Source organism: Rhinatrema bivittatum, chromosome 6 (genome assembly GCF_901001135.1).
Source record: "Rhinatrema bivittatum chromosome 6, aRhiBiv1.1, whole genome shotgun sequence".
Lineage (NCBI taxonomy): Eukaryota > Metazoa > Chordata > Amphibia > Gymnophiona > Rhinatrematidae > Rhinatrema > Rhinatrema bivittatum.
In genome coordinates, this window is record NC_042620.1 from 324,028,730 (window position 1) to 324,042,392 (window position 13,663).

The 13,663-nt window shown below is 45.4% G+C and overlaps 1 protein-coding gene across 1 annotated transcript in view; it reads left to right on the plus strand.

The window, feature by feature from the left end:
- SLC25A43 (solute carrier family 25 member 43) overlaps nucleotides 1-13,663 on the plus strand; it is a 101,789-nt gene that overhangs the window by 40,786 nt on the left and 47,340 nt on the right. Inside the window, exon 3 of the mRNA XM_029607604.1 lies at nucleotides 2,628-2,800. Within this exon, the coding sequence (XP_029463464.1) occupies nucleotides 2,628-2,800 (173 nt within the window). The remainder of the gene's footprint in view (nucleotides 1-2,627; nucleotides 2,801-13,663) is intronic.

Here is a 13,663-nt window from a genome sequence, read left to right on the forward strand (position 1 = left end):
CCTTCTCCCTTTTTCCAGCCCCCGTGGGCCAATTGGAAGCCTCCTTTCTTCCTACCCCCACTGCCCAGTGGGAAGCCTCCTTCATTCTGCCTGCCCCCGCGCAGGCCAATCAGAAGCTTCCTCCCTTCTACCTGCCAGTGGGAGTAGGAAGAAGGGAGGAAGCCTTTGGCTGGCTGGTGAGGCAGCGAAAAAAGAAGGCCCGTCGGAGTAAAGCCGCGGCGGAACTGGAGCCCATCCCTGCAGTGAAGGAGGAAGGAGTTTTTGGTGAGAGTTTGTGTGTGGGTATGAATGGGTGCCTGGGGGGGGGGGGGTGTGTGAATGGGGGCCTGGGTGAGAGCTTGTGTGTCTGGGGGGGGGGGGATGGGGGCCTGGGTGAGAGCTTGTGTGTCTTGGGGGGGGGTGAATGGGGGTGAGAGCATTTGTGTGTGAGAGAGAGAGAGACTGGTTGTGGGCGCTAAGGAAGAGGACTGTGAGGACCCTTGCTGCTTCTGGTGAGTGCTTTTGGCCTGGAAAGGAGTAGGAGAGTTGCTGGAGAGGGTAAGAAAAGGTGGCTTTTTAAATTTATTTTTCTTGATTGACTGCAGTTTTAATTAGTAGGTATTATGTGATGTCTGCTGTTTTGAAATATTTTATTGATATTTGGATATGTTTTAATAATTTTTGAGTTTTTAATTGTTGGATATTATTCTGTTCAGCAGCTGTTTTGTAACATTTTTAGTATAGTTTTACAATTATTTCTGTGTAGGGCTCTATAGCAGCTTGGCTTATTCTGTTTTCCCAATAGGAAATGTGTGTTCTATAATACAGGTGTAACTTTGTGCGGGTTAGTTTGTGTGCATTATTGCAAATCCTGAGAGTCTATTAGGTGCTATATTTTCTTTCCGTTTCTCCAGGTTCGCACTGCATGCAGAGTGGCTTTTTTGGTTTTCCATTCCAGTTTGTCTCCATATTTATAATTTGTGGTTTTTCTGTACTTGCTGAAGGTCAGTTCTGGGTGTGTGACCGAGGTGAGGTATTTTACTAGCATGTTGGCATTTGTATCAATCTTATTTGTTGTGTTTTCTCAATAGGATATGCATCAATAGTAAATTAGTCTTTTCATAAGGAAGGCTATTGTGCCTGGTAGTAAAGGGAGTTTGTTTTGCTTTTACTGAGATGTCATCAGAAGCAGAATATCTTTTTTTTTTTTTTTTGTATGGCGAGTTGCACAGGGTAATGCCCTAGATCTGCTCTGCACTCATTGCTGGGGGTTGAGGGGATTCCTGTGGATGCAGAGTACATGAGTACATTTAGCCCCGTGATGGTCACATGTTCAGTGTGTCACATGTGAGAACCATCTGTCAGGTGTGTCCCAGCCAAAAAAAAGGTTGAGAACCACTGGGCTAGTGGACTGTATCGTTCATAGTTATGTTTCAGTTGGCTTGTGGATTATAAACTGTCAAAACTCAAGGAAGAACAATGATATCTTCAGTGGTTCTTTTGAGGGCCACTTCCACTGATGACATGCAAAGCTGCTATTTAGTCATCTGTTCACACCTTCATGTCCCACTTTTCTCTATTCAACATGACTGAGGGGTATAACTATGGAGTAGCAAGACATGGAGATGCCATATGAATACTGTAATTAAACGAAATGGATCATTGATATGAGCAAGTCTAGTAGTAAGGGCAGTGCACAATTTTTATGATTAAACTAGTTTTCCTGTTAGAAGTCCTATTTCAGAAGGGGATACCCAGCACATATTTAAGGCCGCTTCTAGTAGAAGAAAGTGAGTAGAAATAAAGGATTAGAGAAGTGTTCAAAGCATAAATACAATATTATGAGAATACAATGAAGCCAAGGGGCATTCATTTCAGCTTGATGAAAAGATGCTGGTAATTTGTTTGAATAAAGATGAGGTTAGAAATCTGTGATTAGTGCTAGTGGAAAAACTGAATGAAGGAAAAAGAAAGAGGGAAGTTGGGGGGGGGTGGGAGAACTCTGCTGCTGGCTAGAAGTAGGATTTGTAACTTCAGGGAGTGGCAGCGGTGAGAGCGACATGCATAGTTGTGAATTTACCTCTCAGCAGATAAAGCTGGATGCTTGGTGTTCAATGATGTTTGCACTGGAGTAAGATCTTGCAGTTTTATCATAATGTGGGGAAATTCTTTGTAGTCTACAAAGAATTGGCTTTCTTTTTTTAATCCCACCTGACAGTGATCCCACTATACCTGAGGCTGCTTTGGAGGCAGATGAAATTGCAGTAAGTAGTACCTTAGATATGCTGCTGCTTCTTTAATTATGAGTTTGATTCCAAAAAGTTTCCATCCTTGCTTGGGATCTTTGGGATCCCTTCTCAGCAAAGGAAACAGTTCTAGGCCCTTTTTTTTTTTTCATACTTTTTACATGACAGCACAGAGGAAGATTTAACTTTCAGATCTCTGCCTCTGTACAGATCTCCCTTTCTTGAGCCCTTTCAGGCCTGCTGATGTGAATCGTATGCAAAAAGCACAGCCCAAGAGTATGGGCTACATTTGCAGGAAGCTCATTTAACATATCATTTCAGAAGTGTGGGTTTTTTCAGATTCATCTTCATTGTCAATCGCATGTGAACATCTTTTCCTTTTTTGTCTTTTCATTTTGTCAGGTGCCATTCCCTTTTCAGCTGGGTCTTTTTTAATCTACATTAATCTGGATAAAATCTGGCAGGAACCTAATGTTCGCTTTACTCCACTCCAGAACTTTATAAATGGCTGTTTAGCAGCGGGAGTAGCACAGACACTGTCCTTCCCCTTTGAAACTGTAAAGAGGAAAATGCAGGTACAGAATGTTTTTATTCACTTCATAGTCTCATCTCTGTATGCTTCTTGAATAAAATTGCTGAATCTTGGTGGTAAACATGCACACATGCATCCAGAAAAACAGCATTTACATTTGTGTGTTGCTGACTAGACAGAAATATATGAAAACAAAATTGTGTAGCTATTTTCTTCCATCTTTCAGAAAGATTTGAGAAGAGAAAATATTTTATCCCAGGACAAGCAGGATGATAGTCCTCACATATGGGTGACATCACTGGACAGAGCCTTATCACGGAAAACTTTGTCAAAGTTTCTAGAAACTTTTGACTGGCACACTGAGCATGCCCAGTATGCCATGATCCCTCGAGCCACAGGGGTCTCCCTTCAGTCTTCGTTTTTCCGCGCTGCAGTTAGCATCGCGGTGAAGGAGCCCTGTGTGACTTTTCTCACACAAAATACTAAGAGAAAAAAAGTTTAAAATTTCTCATTTCATCCCCTTCATGGGGTCTCCCTGTCTTCACCGGCTGGTGAGTACTTTTTTCCCTGTCTATTCCGGTTAAACAGAATTTTTCTGTCAGAAGGCCGTCGATGGCTGTCTGGCCTTCATGATGGTAACAGGTTTAAAAAATGCTTGAACTACCCTCGCACTATGTCTATCACCGACCTGCATGTCGAGTGTGTGCTGTGCTTGGGTGAATCTCATAATGTGTCCTCCTGTCCACAATGCACCGAAATGACGGCCAAAGGCAGGCGAGTCCATCAGGAGAAGATGGAACATCTCTTCCATATTCAATTAATACCGTCAACATCGACTCTGTCGTCTCCGGCTGGAGCGGCTAAAAAAATTAGTCGTTCGAAAGCGTTGTCCTGATGGCTCCGGTGACCGATTATCACCAACTCCATCCCAGTCATTGGTAAAATCTACATCTGTGCTTGAAAAGAAAAGCACTGAATATCGGGAGAAGCATCGCCATAGTCATCAACGGATGTCGACACCTGATGTCGCATCGAATCCGGGAACTACGTTGATGCCAAGGGAACCATCACCGAAAAGGTCTCGAGTGGAAGAGCCCTCGATGCCTCTCACTCCAAGGCCTTCCCCACCGATAACTGTGCTGGGTACCCTATAGCTGCTCTGATCTCATCAGCTATATGGGAAGAACTGGATGGTTTTATCCGCCAGGCAGTTAGATGCTCTCCGAGACCTTCAACCATCGATGCCATCTGAGCCGATACCCTTGCCAACGCTGGACCTTTCAGTCTTCGCACCAATCCTTTCGAAGTTCGATGCCCTCATCGGTGCTCTTCCGATACAACCAACGACACCGAAAATGCCGATCCCCGTGATTGAAGATGATGCCTCCAGGGTTTCTCCCATGACTGAACCCATTCCAGGGCTGTCTGGGATTTCTCGGCCGAGAATTCCGGTGTCCCCATCGATGCTACCGCAAAAACCATTGATGGTCTTTATTCATACCTCACTCTACTTCTCCACGACGCCCTTCATCAGACACCTGGGAGGAGGGAGACAAGGATTCCTCATCAGAAGATATACTGTCTGAGCCATCCCCACCTGAAGAAAGGAGAAAGTCACCTCCAGAGGACCTCTCCTTTTCAAACTTTGTAAAGGAGATGGCTGATACCATTGCTTTTCAACTAGTAGCAGAAAAGGACACCAGGCAGAAGACCCTGGAGATTCTGCAGTTTGTGGATCCTCCTAAGGAGGTTTTAGCAATTCCAGTCCATGAAGTCCTGGTTGATCTACAATACAGACTGTGGGAGCACCCATGTTCAATCCCACCGGTGAACAAGAGGAAGGATGCCACCTACCTAGTTCAGCATATTCCAGGTTACCAAAAGGCCCAACTCCCACACCAATCTGTGGTGGTAGAATCCGCCCAGAAGAAGTCAAAGAGGATACGTCCCCATTCATTGGCACCTCCTGGCAAAGAACAAAAGTTCTTAGACACTCTGGGCAGAAAGGTCTTTCAAGGTTCAGTGCTTCTCTCCAGGATAGCATCATATCAATTATATATGACTCAGTATCAAAGCAGTTGCAACAACTATCTTAGTCCTTACCTCAACAATATCAAGGCTCAGTAAATGACATACACAAGGGCCTAGAAGCAGGCAAACATGAAGTCCGTGCAGCCTATGATAGTTTTGAAACCTCGTCCAGGATGGCTGCAACTGGAATCAGTGCACGTAGGTGGGCCTGGCTGAAGGCCTCTGACCTCAGGCCTGAGGTTCAGGAAAAGTTAGCAGATCTGCCTTGTGCTGGTGACAACCTTTTTGGGGGCAAGGTTCAAGATGCAGTGGCACAGTTAAAAAGAACACGCTGAAACTCTACGCCAGCTCTCTGCTGTTCCAACAGAAACACCATCTGCTGCATGTAGAACAGTACGAAAGGACACTAGGAAACCCTATTACCGACCACAGAGGTATTATCCACCAGCACCCCGTGGTAGGGCATCCAGACCAGCACAGAAAAGTCAGCCTAGGCAACCAAGGGCACCTAGGCCTCAACCTCCACCTCAGATGGGCCCAGCATCAGGATTTTGAGAACCCGCCAGAGGACAGCAGCCACTCCACCAACCTGATCCCAAATCTACCAATGGGAGGTCGGGTCTTTTTCTTTTAACCCAGTTGGCCAAACATCACAATAGATCAATGGGTACTATCCATTAGAACACAAGGTTACCAACTGGATTTTCTCTCAGTACCAAAAGACTCTCCACCAAAGTCTCTTTGGATACACAAAGATCATATCGCTCTCCTGAACGCAATTATCCACCCTTCTGAGAGCCAGGGCCGTGGAACCTGTTCCCCGACCTCAGCAGGGCAGAGGATTCTACTTCCGTTATTTCCTCATTCCAAAGAAAACAGGAGGCCTACGTCCCGTCTTAGACCTCCGCAATCTCAACAAATTTCTACAGAAAGAAAAATTCAGAATGGTCTCCTTAGGCACCATGCTTCCCCTTCTTCAAGCAGGACACTGGCTCTGTTCTCTGGATCTGCAAGATGCTTACGCTCACATTCCAATATTCCCTCCTCATTGCAAGTTTCTACGTTTCCTGGTGGGTTATCAGCATTTCCAATATCTGGTTCTGCCATTCGGACTTGCCTCAGCACCCTGAGTATTCACAAAGTGCCTAGTGGTAGCAGCAGCTCATTTGCACAAGGAAAGTGTACATGTTTTTCCTTACCTGGACTGGCTCATCAAAAGCCAGTCAAAGCAAGGAGCTCTCACCTCTCTCAGGCTCACAATCAATCTGCTCCACTCATTGGGATTCCTAATCAATTACAGAAATCCCACCTCATACCATCTCGCCTTCTGCAATTCTAACAGCCTGGATATTAAAAGCTTGATCCTACTCAATCCTACTCAATCCTACTCAATCTTTCAACTAATGTGTCTCAAGTGCTCATAGCTTCACGTAAACCTTCCACATGAAAAACCTTTCGGTCTAAGTGGAAACGATTCACCATGTGGTGTGCACAGAAAAGTATTGACCCCTTTTCCTGTCCCACATCATCTTTATTAGACTATCTCTGGCACCTTTCAGACTCTGGTCTCCAGACCACGTCAGTAGGGGTACATTTAAGTGCTGTCTCAGCTTACCATCATACAATAGGGGATGCACAGATATCGGCGCAACCCCTTGTCAGTAGATTTATGAGAGGTTTAATTCACCTTAAACCCCCGAAACGGCCACCAGTCACAGAATGGGACCTTAATGTAGTACGAACAAGACTCATGCGTTCTCCTTTTGAACCCATGGATTCCTGAGATATTAAATTTCTTACATGGAAGGTTCTCTTCTTAATAGCTACTACATCTGCTAGAAGGGCTAATGAGTTACAAGCACTTGTCACATACTCACCCTATACAAGGTTCTTACATGACAGAGTGGTACTCTGTACTCACCCTAAATTCCTTCCCAAGGTAGTTACGGAATTCCACTTGAATCAGTCAATAGTCTTGCCCACATTCTTCCCAAGACCTCAGTCTCACCAAGGTGAGAGGGTTTGCACACCTTAGAAAGTAAACGTGCACTGCAGTCCATAGGAAATCCACTCAACTCTGTTTCTTTTGATAAAAACAAACCAGGTAAAGCAGTGGACAAACAAACTGTAACTGGCTCGCAGATTGTATAGAGTTCTGCTATGAAAAAGCAGGCCTTCCTCTCCAAAGGTGAGTAAAGGCGCACTCAGTAAGAGCAATGTCAACCTCAGTAGTACACTATCGTTCAGTACCAATAGCTGACATATGTAAAGCTGCAACATGGAGTTTTCTTAACACCTTTGCAGCTCATTATTGTTTGGACAAGGAAGGACGACAAGATTCAGCCTATAGACAATCGGTCTTAAAGAACTTGTTTCCAGCGTAATCCCAATTCCTTCCTCATCCAATCTACTGTGATTTCAGGCTGCCTCATTTTTTCCAACAGTACACCAGTTATTGTGCCTGTTGCACAAGTTGTTTGCTGTTGGTCCAATACAAGAATGACTCTGCCTGTAGCTTGCTAATCACCCATATGTGAGGACTATCATCCTGCTTGTCCTGGGATAAAGCAAAATTGCTTACCTGTAATAGGTGTTCTCAGGATAGCAGGATGTAGTCCTCACAAAACCCACCCGCCAGCCTGTGGAGTTGGGTTCAGTACTTTTTCTTATTTTATTTTTTTTGCTAACGCTTATTGCTACACACTAGTCTGAAGGGAGACCCCTGTGGCTCGAGGGATCATGGCACACTGGGCATGCTCAGTTGGCTCAGTGTGCCAGTCAAAAGTTTCTAGAAACTTTGACAGAGTTTTCCGTGATAGGGCTGTGTCCAGTGACATCACCCATATGTGAGGACTACATCCTGCTGTCCTTGGATAACACCTATTACAGGTAAGCAATTTTGCTTTCTCATTTTTCAGACTTGCAGAACTTTTTCTTTAGTCTGGTGGTCCCCTGTATATGTTGGGTGCACAGTAATTTAGAAAAAAATGTTCCAACAAGACACATTCTTTCTTTGTAGTGCTGAGATGGTTTTCTCTTGTAGATCATATACTCCATACTTGAAACAATAGAAGTGTTCCAGAATACACTGTAAAATGGAAGAGGTGGTGCTGTGAATTACCTGGTTTGTGTTCATTAATACTTGATTATATAACCAAGGGCCTATCACACACTTTTATAACTAGATGCCCAACAGAATAAAAATATTTATTTGTTTTCCATCAGCATCATGTAAGTCATGGTCATCTGTCATAGTAACAGGTCACTTTCTGTTTCGTGTGGCTCATCTGCAATCTTAAATTTTAATGCAGAAAGAAGCAGCAGCTTTCATTATATAGTTGGAAACAAATGACAACCATTTTTGCTTTAGGTATTTTTGTGTGGGAAATAGAATAGAATATCTTTGTTTACTTATGGTTGTAATATATAGATGTGTTGGCTTTTATTCAGAAAAGTGGATGAATTGGCACAACTTTTAAAACAGATTAGCTAAAATAGAAACCATGAGCTTCATAATCCACAAAGTGTGCACATCCATAAAAAAGAAGCACAGTGAAATACCATATGTTCTGCTTTTAAAATGTGTGTCCTAGGGCCTGCTCAATGGCAAGTAATGCATGCTTCTATGTAGTATTTTATCCCTACGTATATTTATTTTAAATTTCTCTGGTGTTTATGTATAGTTTCTTGCTTAATTGATGCTTCGTTCTCTAAGTGTCTCTTTGGTTAACAGCCGCTAATTCTTCCCCCAGTTTTATTCATTGTTTCTCCTAGTTCTATGTAACCCCGGTTCTATGTAATGCTTGTTGCAATAATGTGTTCCACTGTAAACCAATATGATATGTATCTTGCCACATGAATGTCTGTATATAAAAGTTCAAAATAAATAGTACACCTGAGTTCTATTCCTGGACCTGGCCTTTGTTTTCTGGGGCAGTATTCACATACCCTGAGGGATGGCTATTCTGACTCTCTCTTGCAGTCTAGAAACCCTCTACCTCCCTGGCCTATGTCAGGGTGTGGGGAGTTTTTGAGTCTTGGTGTGTGGAGCCTACCCAGGCCTCGGTGGGGGATGTTTTGGCTTTCTTACAGGCTGGCCTGGCTAAAGATTTGTCTTGTAGCTCTCTGAGGGTCCAGGTGGTGTTTCTGTGGTAAGGTATGAGGAGTAGCCTTGGCTGCGCATCCGGACATGGTGCGTTTTCTGAGGGGGCGAAGCATTTGGTCTGGAATCCTTGTCCTTGGAGCTTGAATTTGGTGCTTAGAACCCTGTGTACTTCGCCTTTCGAGCCTTTAAAGCGGGCGACATTAAAGTGTCTTACCTTGAAAGTTGTTTTCCTCGTGGTTATTTCTTCAGCACGGCAGGTGGTGTTCAGGCCTTGTCTTGTAGAGGAGCCCTTCTTAAGAATTTTGGATACTGGAGTCTCCTTGAGGGGACAATTCCCGCCTTTCTTCCCAAGATGGTATCCTCCTTTCAGTTGGTGGAACTCCCTTCTTTTCCAGACTTGGACCGCTCTGATCATCAGTCTAAGGATTTACGAAAATTGGACGTGCAGGTTCTATTACATTACTTGGAGGTTACGAACAGCTTATGCTTGTTGGACCACCTCTTTGTGTTGTGGAGTGGCCCCAGAAGGGGGCACAGGGCCTCTAGGACCACTGTCACAAGCTGGCTGAAAGAGGCTATTGGCTCTGTGTACATTGTTCAAGGTCGCCCAGTTCCGGACGGTCCTCGGGCACATTCTACCCGGTCACAAGCGGCTTCGTGGGCTGAGTGTCAGCAAGTTTCGCTGCAGGAGATATGTAGAGCAGCTACTTGGAAGTCTTTGCACACCTTTGCCAGGCATTATCAGTTGGATGTCCAAGCCCTAAATTCTGGAGGTTTGGACAAGGTGTACTTCAAGCGGGACTCTGTCAAGGTTCCACCCCACGTAGGGAAGCTTTGGTACATCCCAGGAGTCTGGACTGATCCGGGTACGTACAGGGAAAGGAAAATTGGTTCTTACCTGCTTATTTTGTTCCTATAGTACCACGGATCAGTCCAGAGTCCCGCTCATTTCAGAGTTGGGGAAACAAGAGTCCGCTCATTCAATAGTTTTTTGTTTTTTGTTTTTTTTTTTTTGTGCTGCTGATTTGTTCTGAGGTTCACAACAGATTCTGCTCCCATGCGGGCAGTTTTTGGCGTTGCAGGTTTTCTCCCCTCATTAGGGGATAAAGTAGTTAAGTTTGTGCAGTTTTGATCTTAATGCTTGGGTACAGTGTAATACTGACGGGACTGTAGGTGGCACCTTGAGGTATAAGGCAGTGTCAGTCAAAAACATCTCTCTCCATCTGCTGGAAGGGAGGCAAAACCCAGGAGTCTGGACTGATCCATGGTACTACAGGATCAAAAATTAGAAGGTGAGAACCAATTTTCCTTTTCTCTACTCTCCCACCTGACCAAGTCACAGCAATGTGCTGCTCCCACTCTCACGCTTCTCCGAAAAGATTACAAGAATAATGTGGGAGTGGGGAACCTGTACTGCTGAAATTTCTACAGGAGCTCTTTCCTCCATTCCTCACCCCAGTGACACGATTCTCACATGCAGAATGTGCAGGGGCTAAGGCTGCACTTGCAAACTCTGCCTCCTGTGAGGGCTTGTGAGTGCAGGCTTAGTCCCCATGCTTACTACAGTTGTGAGAATCGCATTGCTGGAGGGGGGGAGATGGGGGCTGCACATAGCTTGGAGGTGGTAGTCTATTCAAATCTGTTGCTACCATCAAGCTCTTGGCTGGAAAAAATCCTAACTGCTCATGAAAAACATTGTAGCAATGCAACAAACAAAAAAAACAATTGTAATCTTGGGTCTGAAAAACACGGATATAGAGAATAAGAACCTATGAAATGATGGGCTTCGCAAGGCTGGTGTCTCAGGAGAGTTAACATTCAAACTCTAGAAGCAGAAACAACTGTTCTCCCACTCCAAAATACTGCTATGATGGAGAGATGAAAGATACAAGCGATGGTACTCTTGAGTTCTGAGTGCTTCCTGTTGGGTTTAATATAGTTGATCAGAGAGAAGAAAAGCAAAAGGTTAAATGAACAAAAAAACCCTATTTATTTCATGTTAATACTGAATGCATTTTCCACCCGGTATGCTTTGGGATACTAATTATTTGTATTGACTGAAACATATTTCATGGACAAGAAAACTCTGAAGTTGATACAATCACTTTGGTATTATGAATGTTAATATTCTGCTTTACGTGTTATTTTTACATATTGAAGAAAAAAAAACATCTACAACTACAGTCGATCCCCTGGGGGACAATTTTTGGCAGGAGCTTGATGCAAGATCTGGGCTTTTTTGTCAAAGTACTGGAATACTGATGCAGCTCTCCAAAATATTTATTTTTCTAACTGTCTGACATTCAACAGTTGGACAAGTTGAATCCTTCTTGAGAAATGCTTTATCTAGTCACTTCATTATAATAATTACACCTGGTTCTGTTGTGATAGCTGGGTTTATTGTAAGCAGTGTTTCCAGAAGAGGTGATAGTAAAGGCACTGCAGACAGGGCCTTGTTACAGGGTTAGGGGAAATACTGTGCTCAAGTGGTTTTCTGTGAACTATCCACCAGACTAACAGGTCGATACTCTAAGGCCGCGGTAGAAAGAGTGCGGCAGTGCCTGGCGCACCCTCGTTCCCCGCACGCACAGTTCTCTTCACCTACCGCTCTATACTCTCTTCTAATTGCATGCAAATGCATGCCGCGTCTGCGAAGTGTTAGGGAAGCGTTAGGCCCGCGCAACCCATTTTACGGTATAGAGCGCCTATACAGTAACCTGGTTGCTCGGGCCTAACTCTTCACGGCCACGCTGGTATCTGTCATTTCAAATGTCATTTGAAATGACAGATACCAGGAAGTCGGGATTGCCGTCCCCTCTCCCCTCCTCCCGAAGCAAAAAAAAAAATGAAAAAAAAAGTTGCGAGAGAGAGAGGGGAGAGGACGGCAATCCTACGCTCGGCGACTTACTTTTGCAGCCCCCCTCCGGATATCGTGGCTTCCCCCATGCCAGTTCCCCTTCCCCTCCTCCCGAAGCAGGGCGCGAAAAGCGCGAAGCGACTTACTTTTGCAGCCCCCTCCAGACATCAGACGACCTCTCCTGCCTCCAGCTGCTCGCAAAGAAGGACGCCTGCACGGCCGCTGAAGACGTGACGTCACGACGTTTGGCGTCACGGCATGTGACGTCACGTCTTCAGCGGCCGTGCAGGCGTCCATCTTCGCGAGCAGCAGGAGAGGTCGTCCGATGTCCGGAAGGTGCTACAAAAGGTGAGTCGCTTTACACTGCCAGTCCCTTCTTCCCTCCTCCCGAAGCAGGGCGCGAAAAGCAGCCTTGCTCCGGGAGGAGGGAAGAAAGGACTGGCAGTGTAAAGCGGCGAAGCGACTTACTTTTTGCAGCACCTTCCGGACATCGGACGACCTCTCCTGCTGCTCGCGAAGATGGACGCCTGCACGGCCGCTGAAGACGTGACGTCACATGCCGTGACGCCAAACGTCGTGACGTCACGTCTTCAGCGGCCGTGCAGGCGTCCTTCTTCGCGAGCAGCTGGAGGCAGGAGAGGTCGTCCGATGTCCGGAAGGTGCTACAAAAGGTGAGTCGCTTCGCCGCTTTACACTGCCAGTCCCTTCTTCCCTCCTCCCGGAACAAGGCTGCTTTTCGCGCCCTGCTTCGGGAGGAGGGGAGGGGGAACTGGCACGTGGGAAGCCATGATGTCCGGAGGAGGGAGGCTGCAAAAGTAAGTCGCCGAGCGTAGGATTGCCGTCCTCTCCCCTCTCTCTCTCTCTCGCAACTTTTTTTCGCTTTTTTTTTTCTTCGGGAGGAGGGGGGAGGACTGGGGCTGCCCCGGAGGCCAGCATCCATGGACGCGGCCAGGGCAGGTGAGAGGGGGCTGGGGGAAAGCTTGCCGCCTACCCTTACCCCTGCCTCTAACGCAGGGGTAGGGGTAGGCGCTAAGTTAGCAGGTTAAACGCGGGGCAAAATGGCAGCGATAGTCGGGGCGCGCGTTACAGTATCGGAGGGGAATAGCTAATTCCTTCATTATACAGCTAATTCGTTCATTTACATATATACATGCGTGCGGAAAGGGTTATGCGTCTGTTTTAAGAAGCGCTAAGGACGCGTGAAACTGGAGACTGTATCGCTGGATCGCCTTACGCGTCCGAATTGTGCGCTCCCAGCACGTTACAGACGGGAAATCTTCAACCGCACGTTACAGTATCGACCTGTAAGGAGGAAATAGAGCACAGTGTCCAAAGCTGCAGGTTTTGCAAAAAAATATTTAAATTCAGCAATTAACCTTTGTTTTAATTTGCACATTGCCTGTTGAGCATTTGGGTAGAGTTGTAGCAGTAAGGAGTTTGGTGTATTATGTTAATTTTTGTGATTTGTAACTTTGTTACCCACCTAGACCTGGTGGTATGGCAAGATACACGTTTTTTAAATAAACTATTGGCAAAGCCCTAGTTTTAGAACCTGCTTGAATGTGTCTTGACTATCTTACTGCGTCAGTGTATTAGATGAAGGCTTATCACATTCCCTCAGTTGAAGGAATTTGTTCTGTGGTGCTGGTTTTTCAGAAATGCAGGATGGAGTGTGGCTTCCAGTGGATGGAACTGGGTTAGAGGATCCTCATGGTCAGAGTATACAGCCCTTGTAAACAGACTTTATCTCAGTGCTTTGTACATTTCTTTGCAGATTGATCTGCTCTGCATCATGCTCAAAAGCCATTCCAGCTTTTCCCTGTGTATTCAATAGTACTTCTAAACTCATTTCTATTACAGTGGTTCCAAACCTGTCTGGGGGACCCTCAGCTAGTCAGCTTTTCAGCAATAAG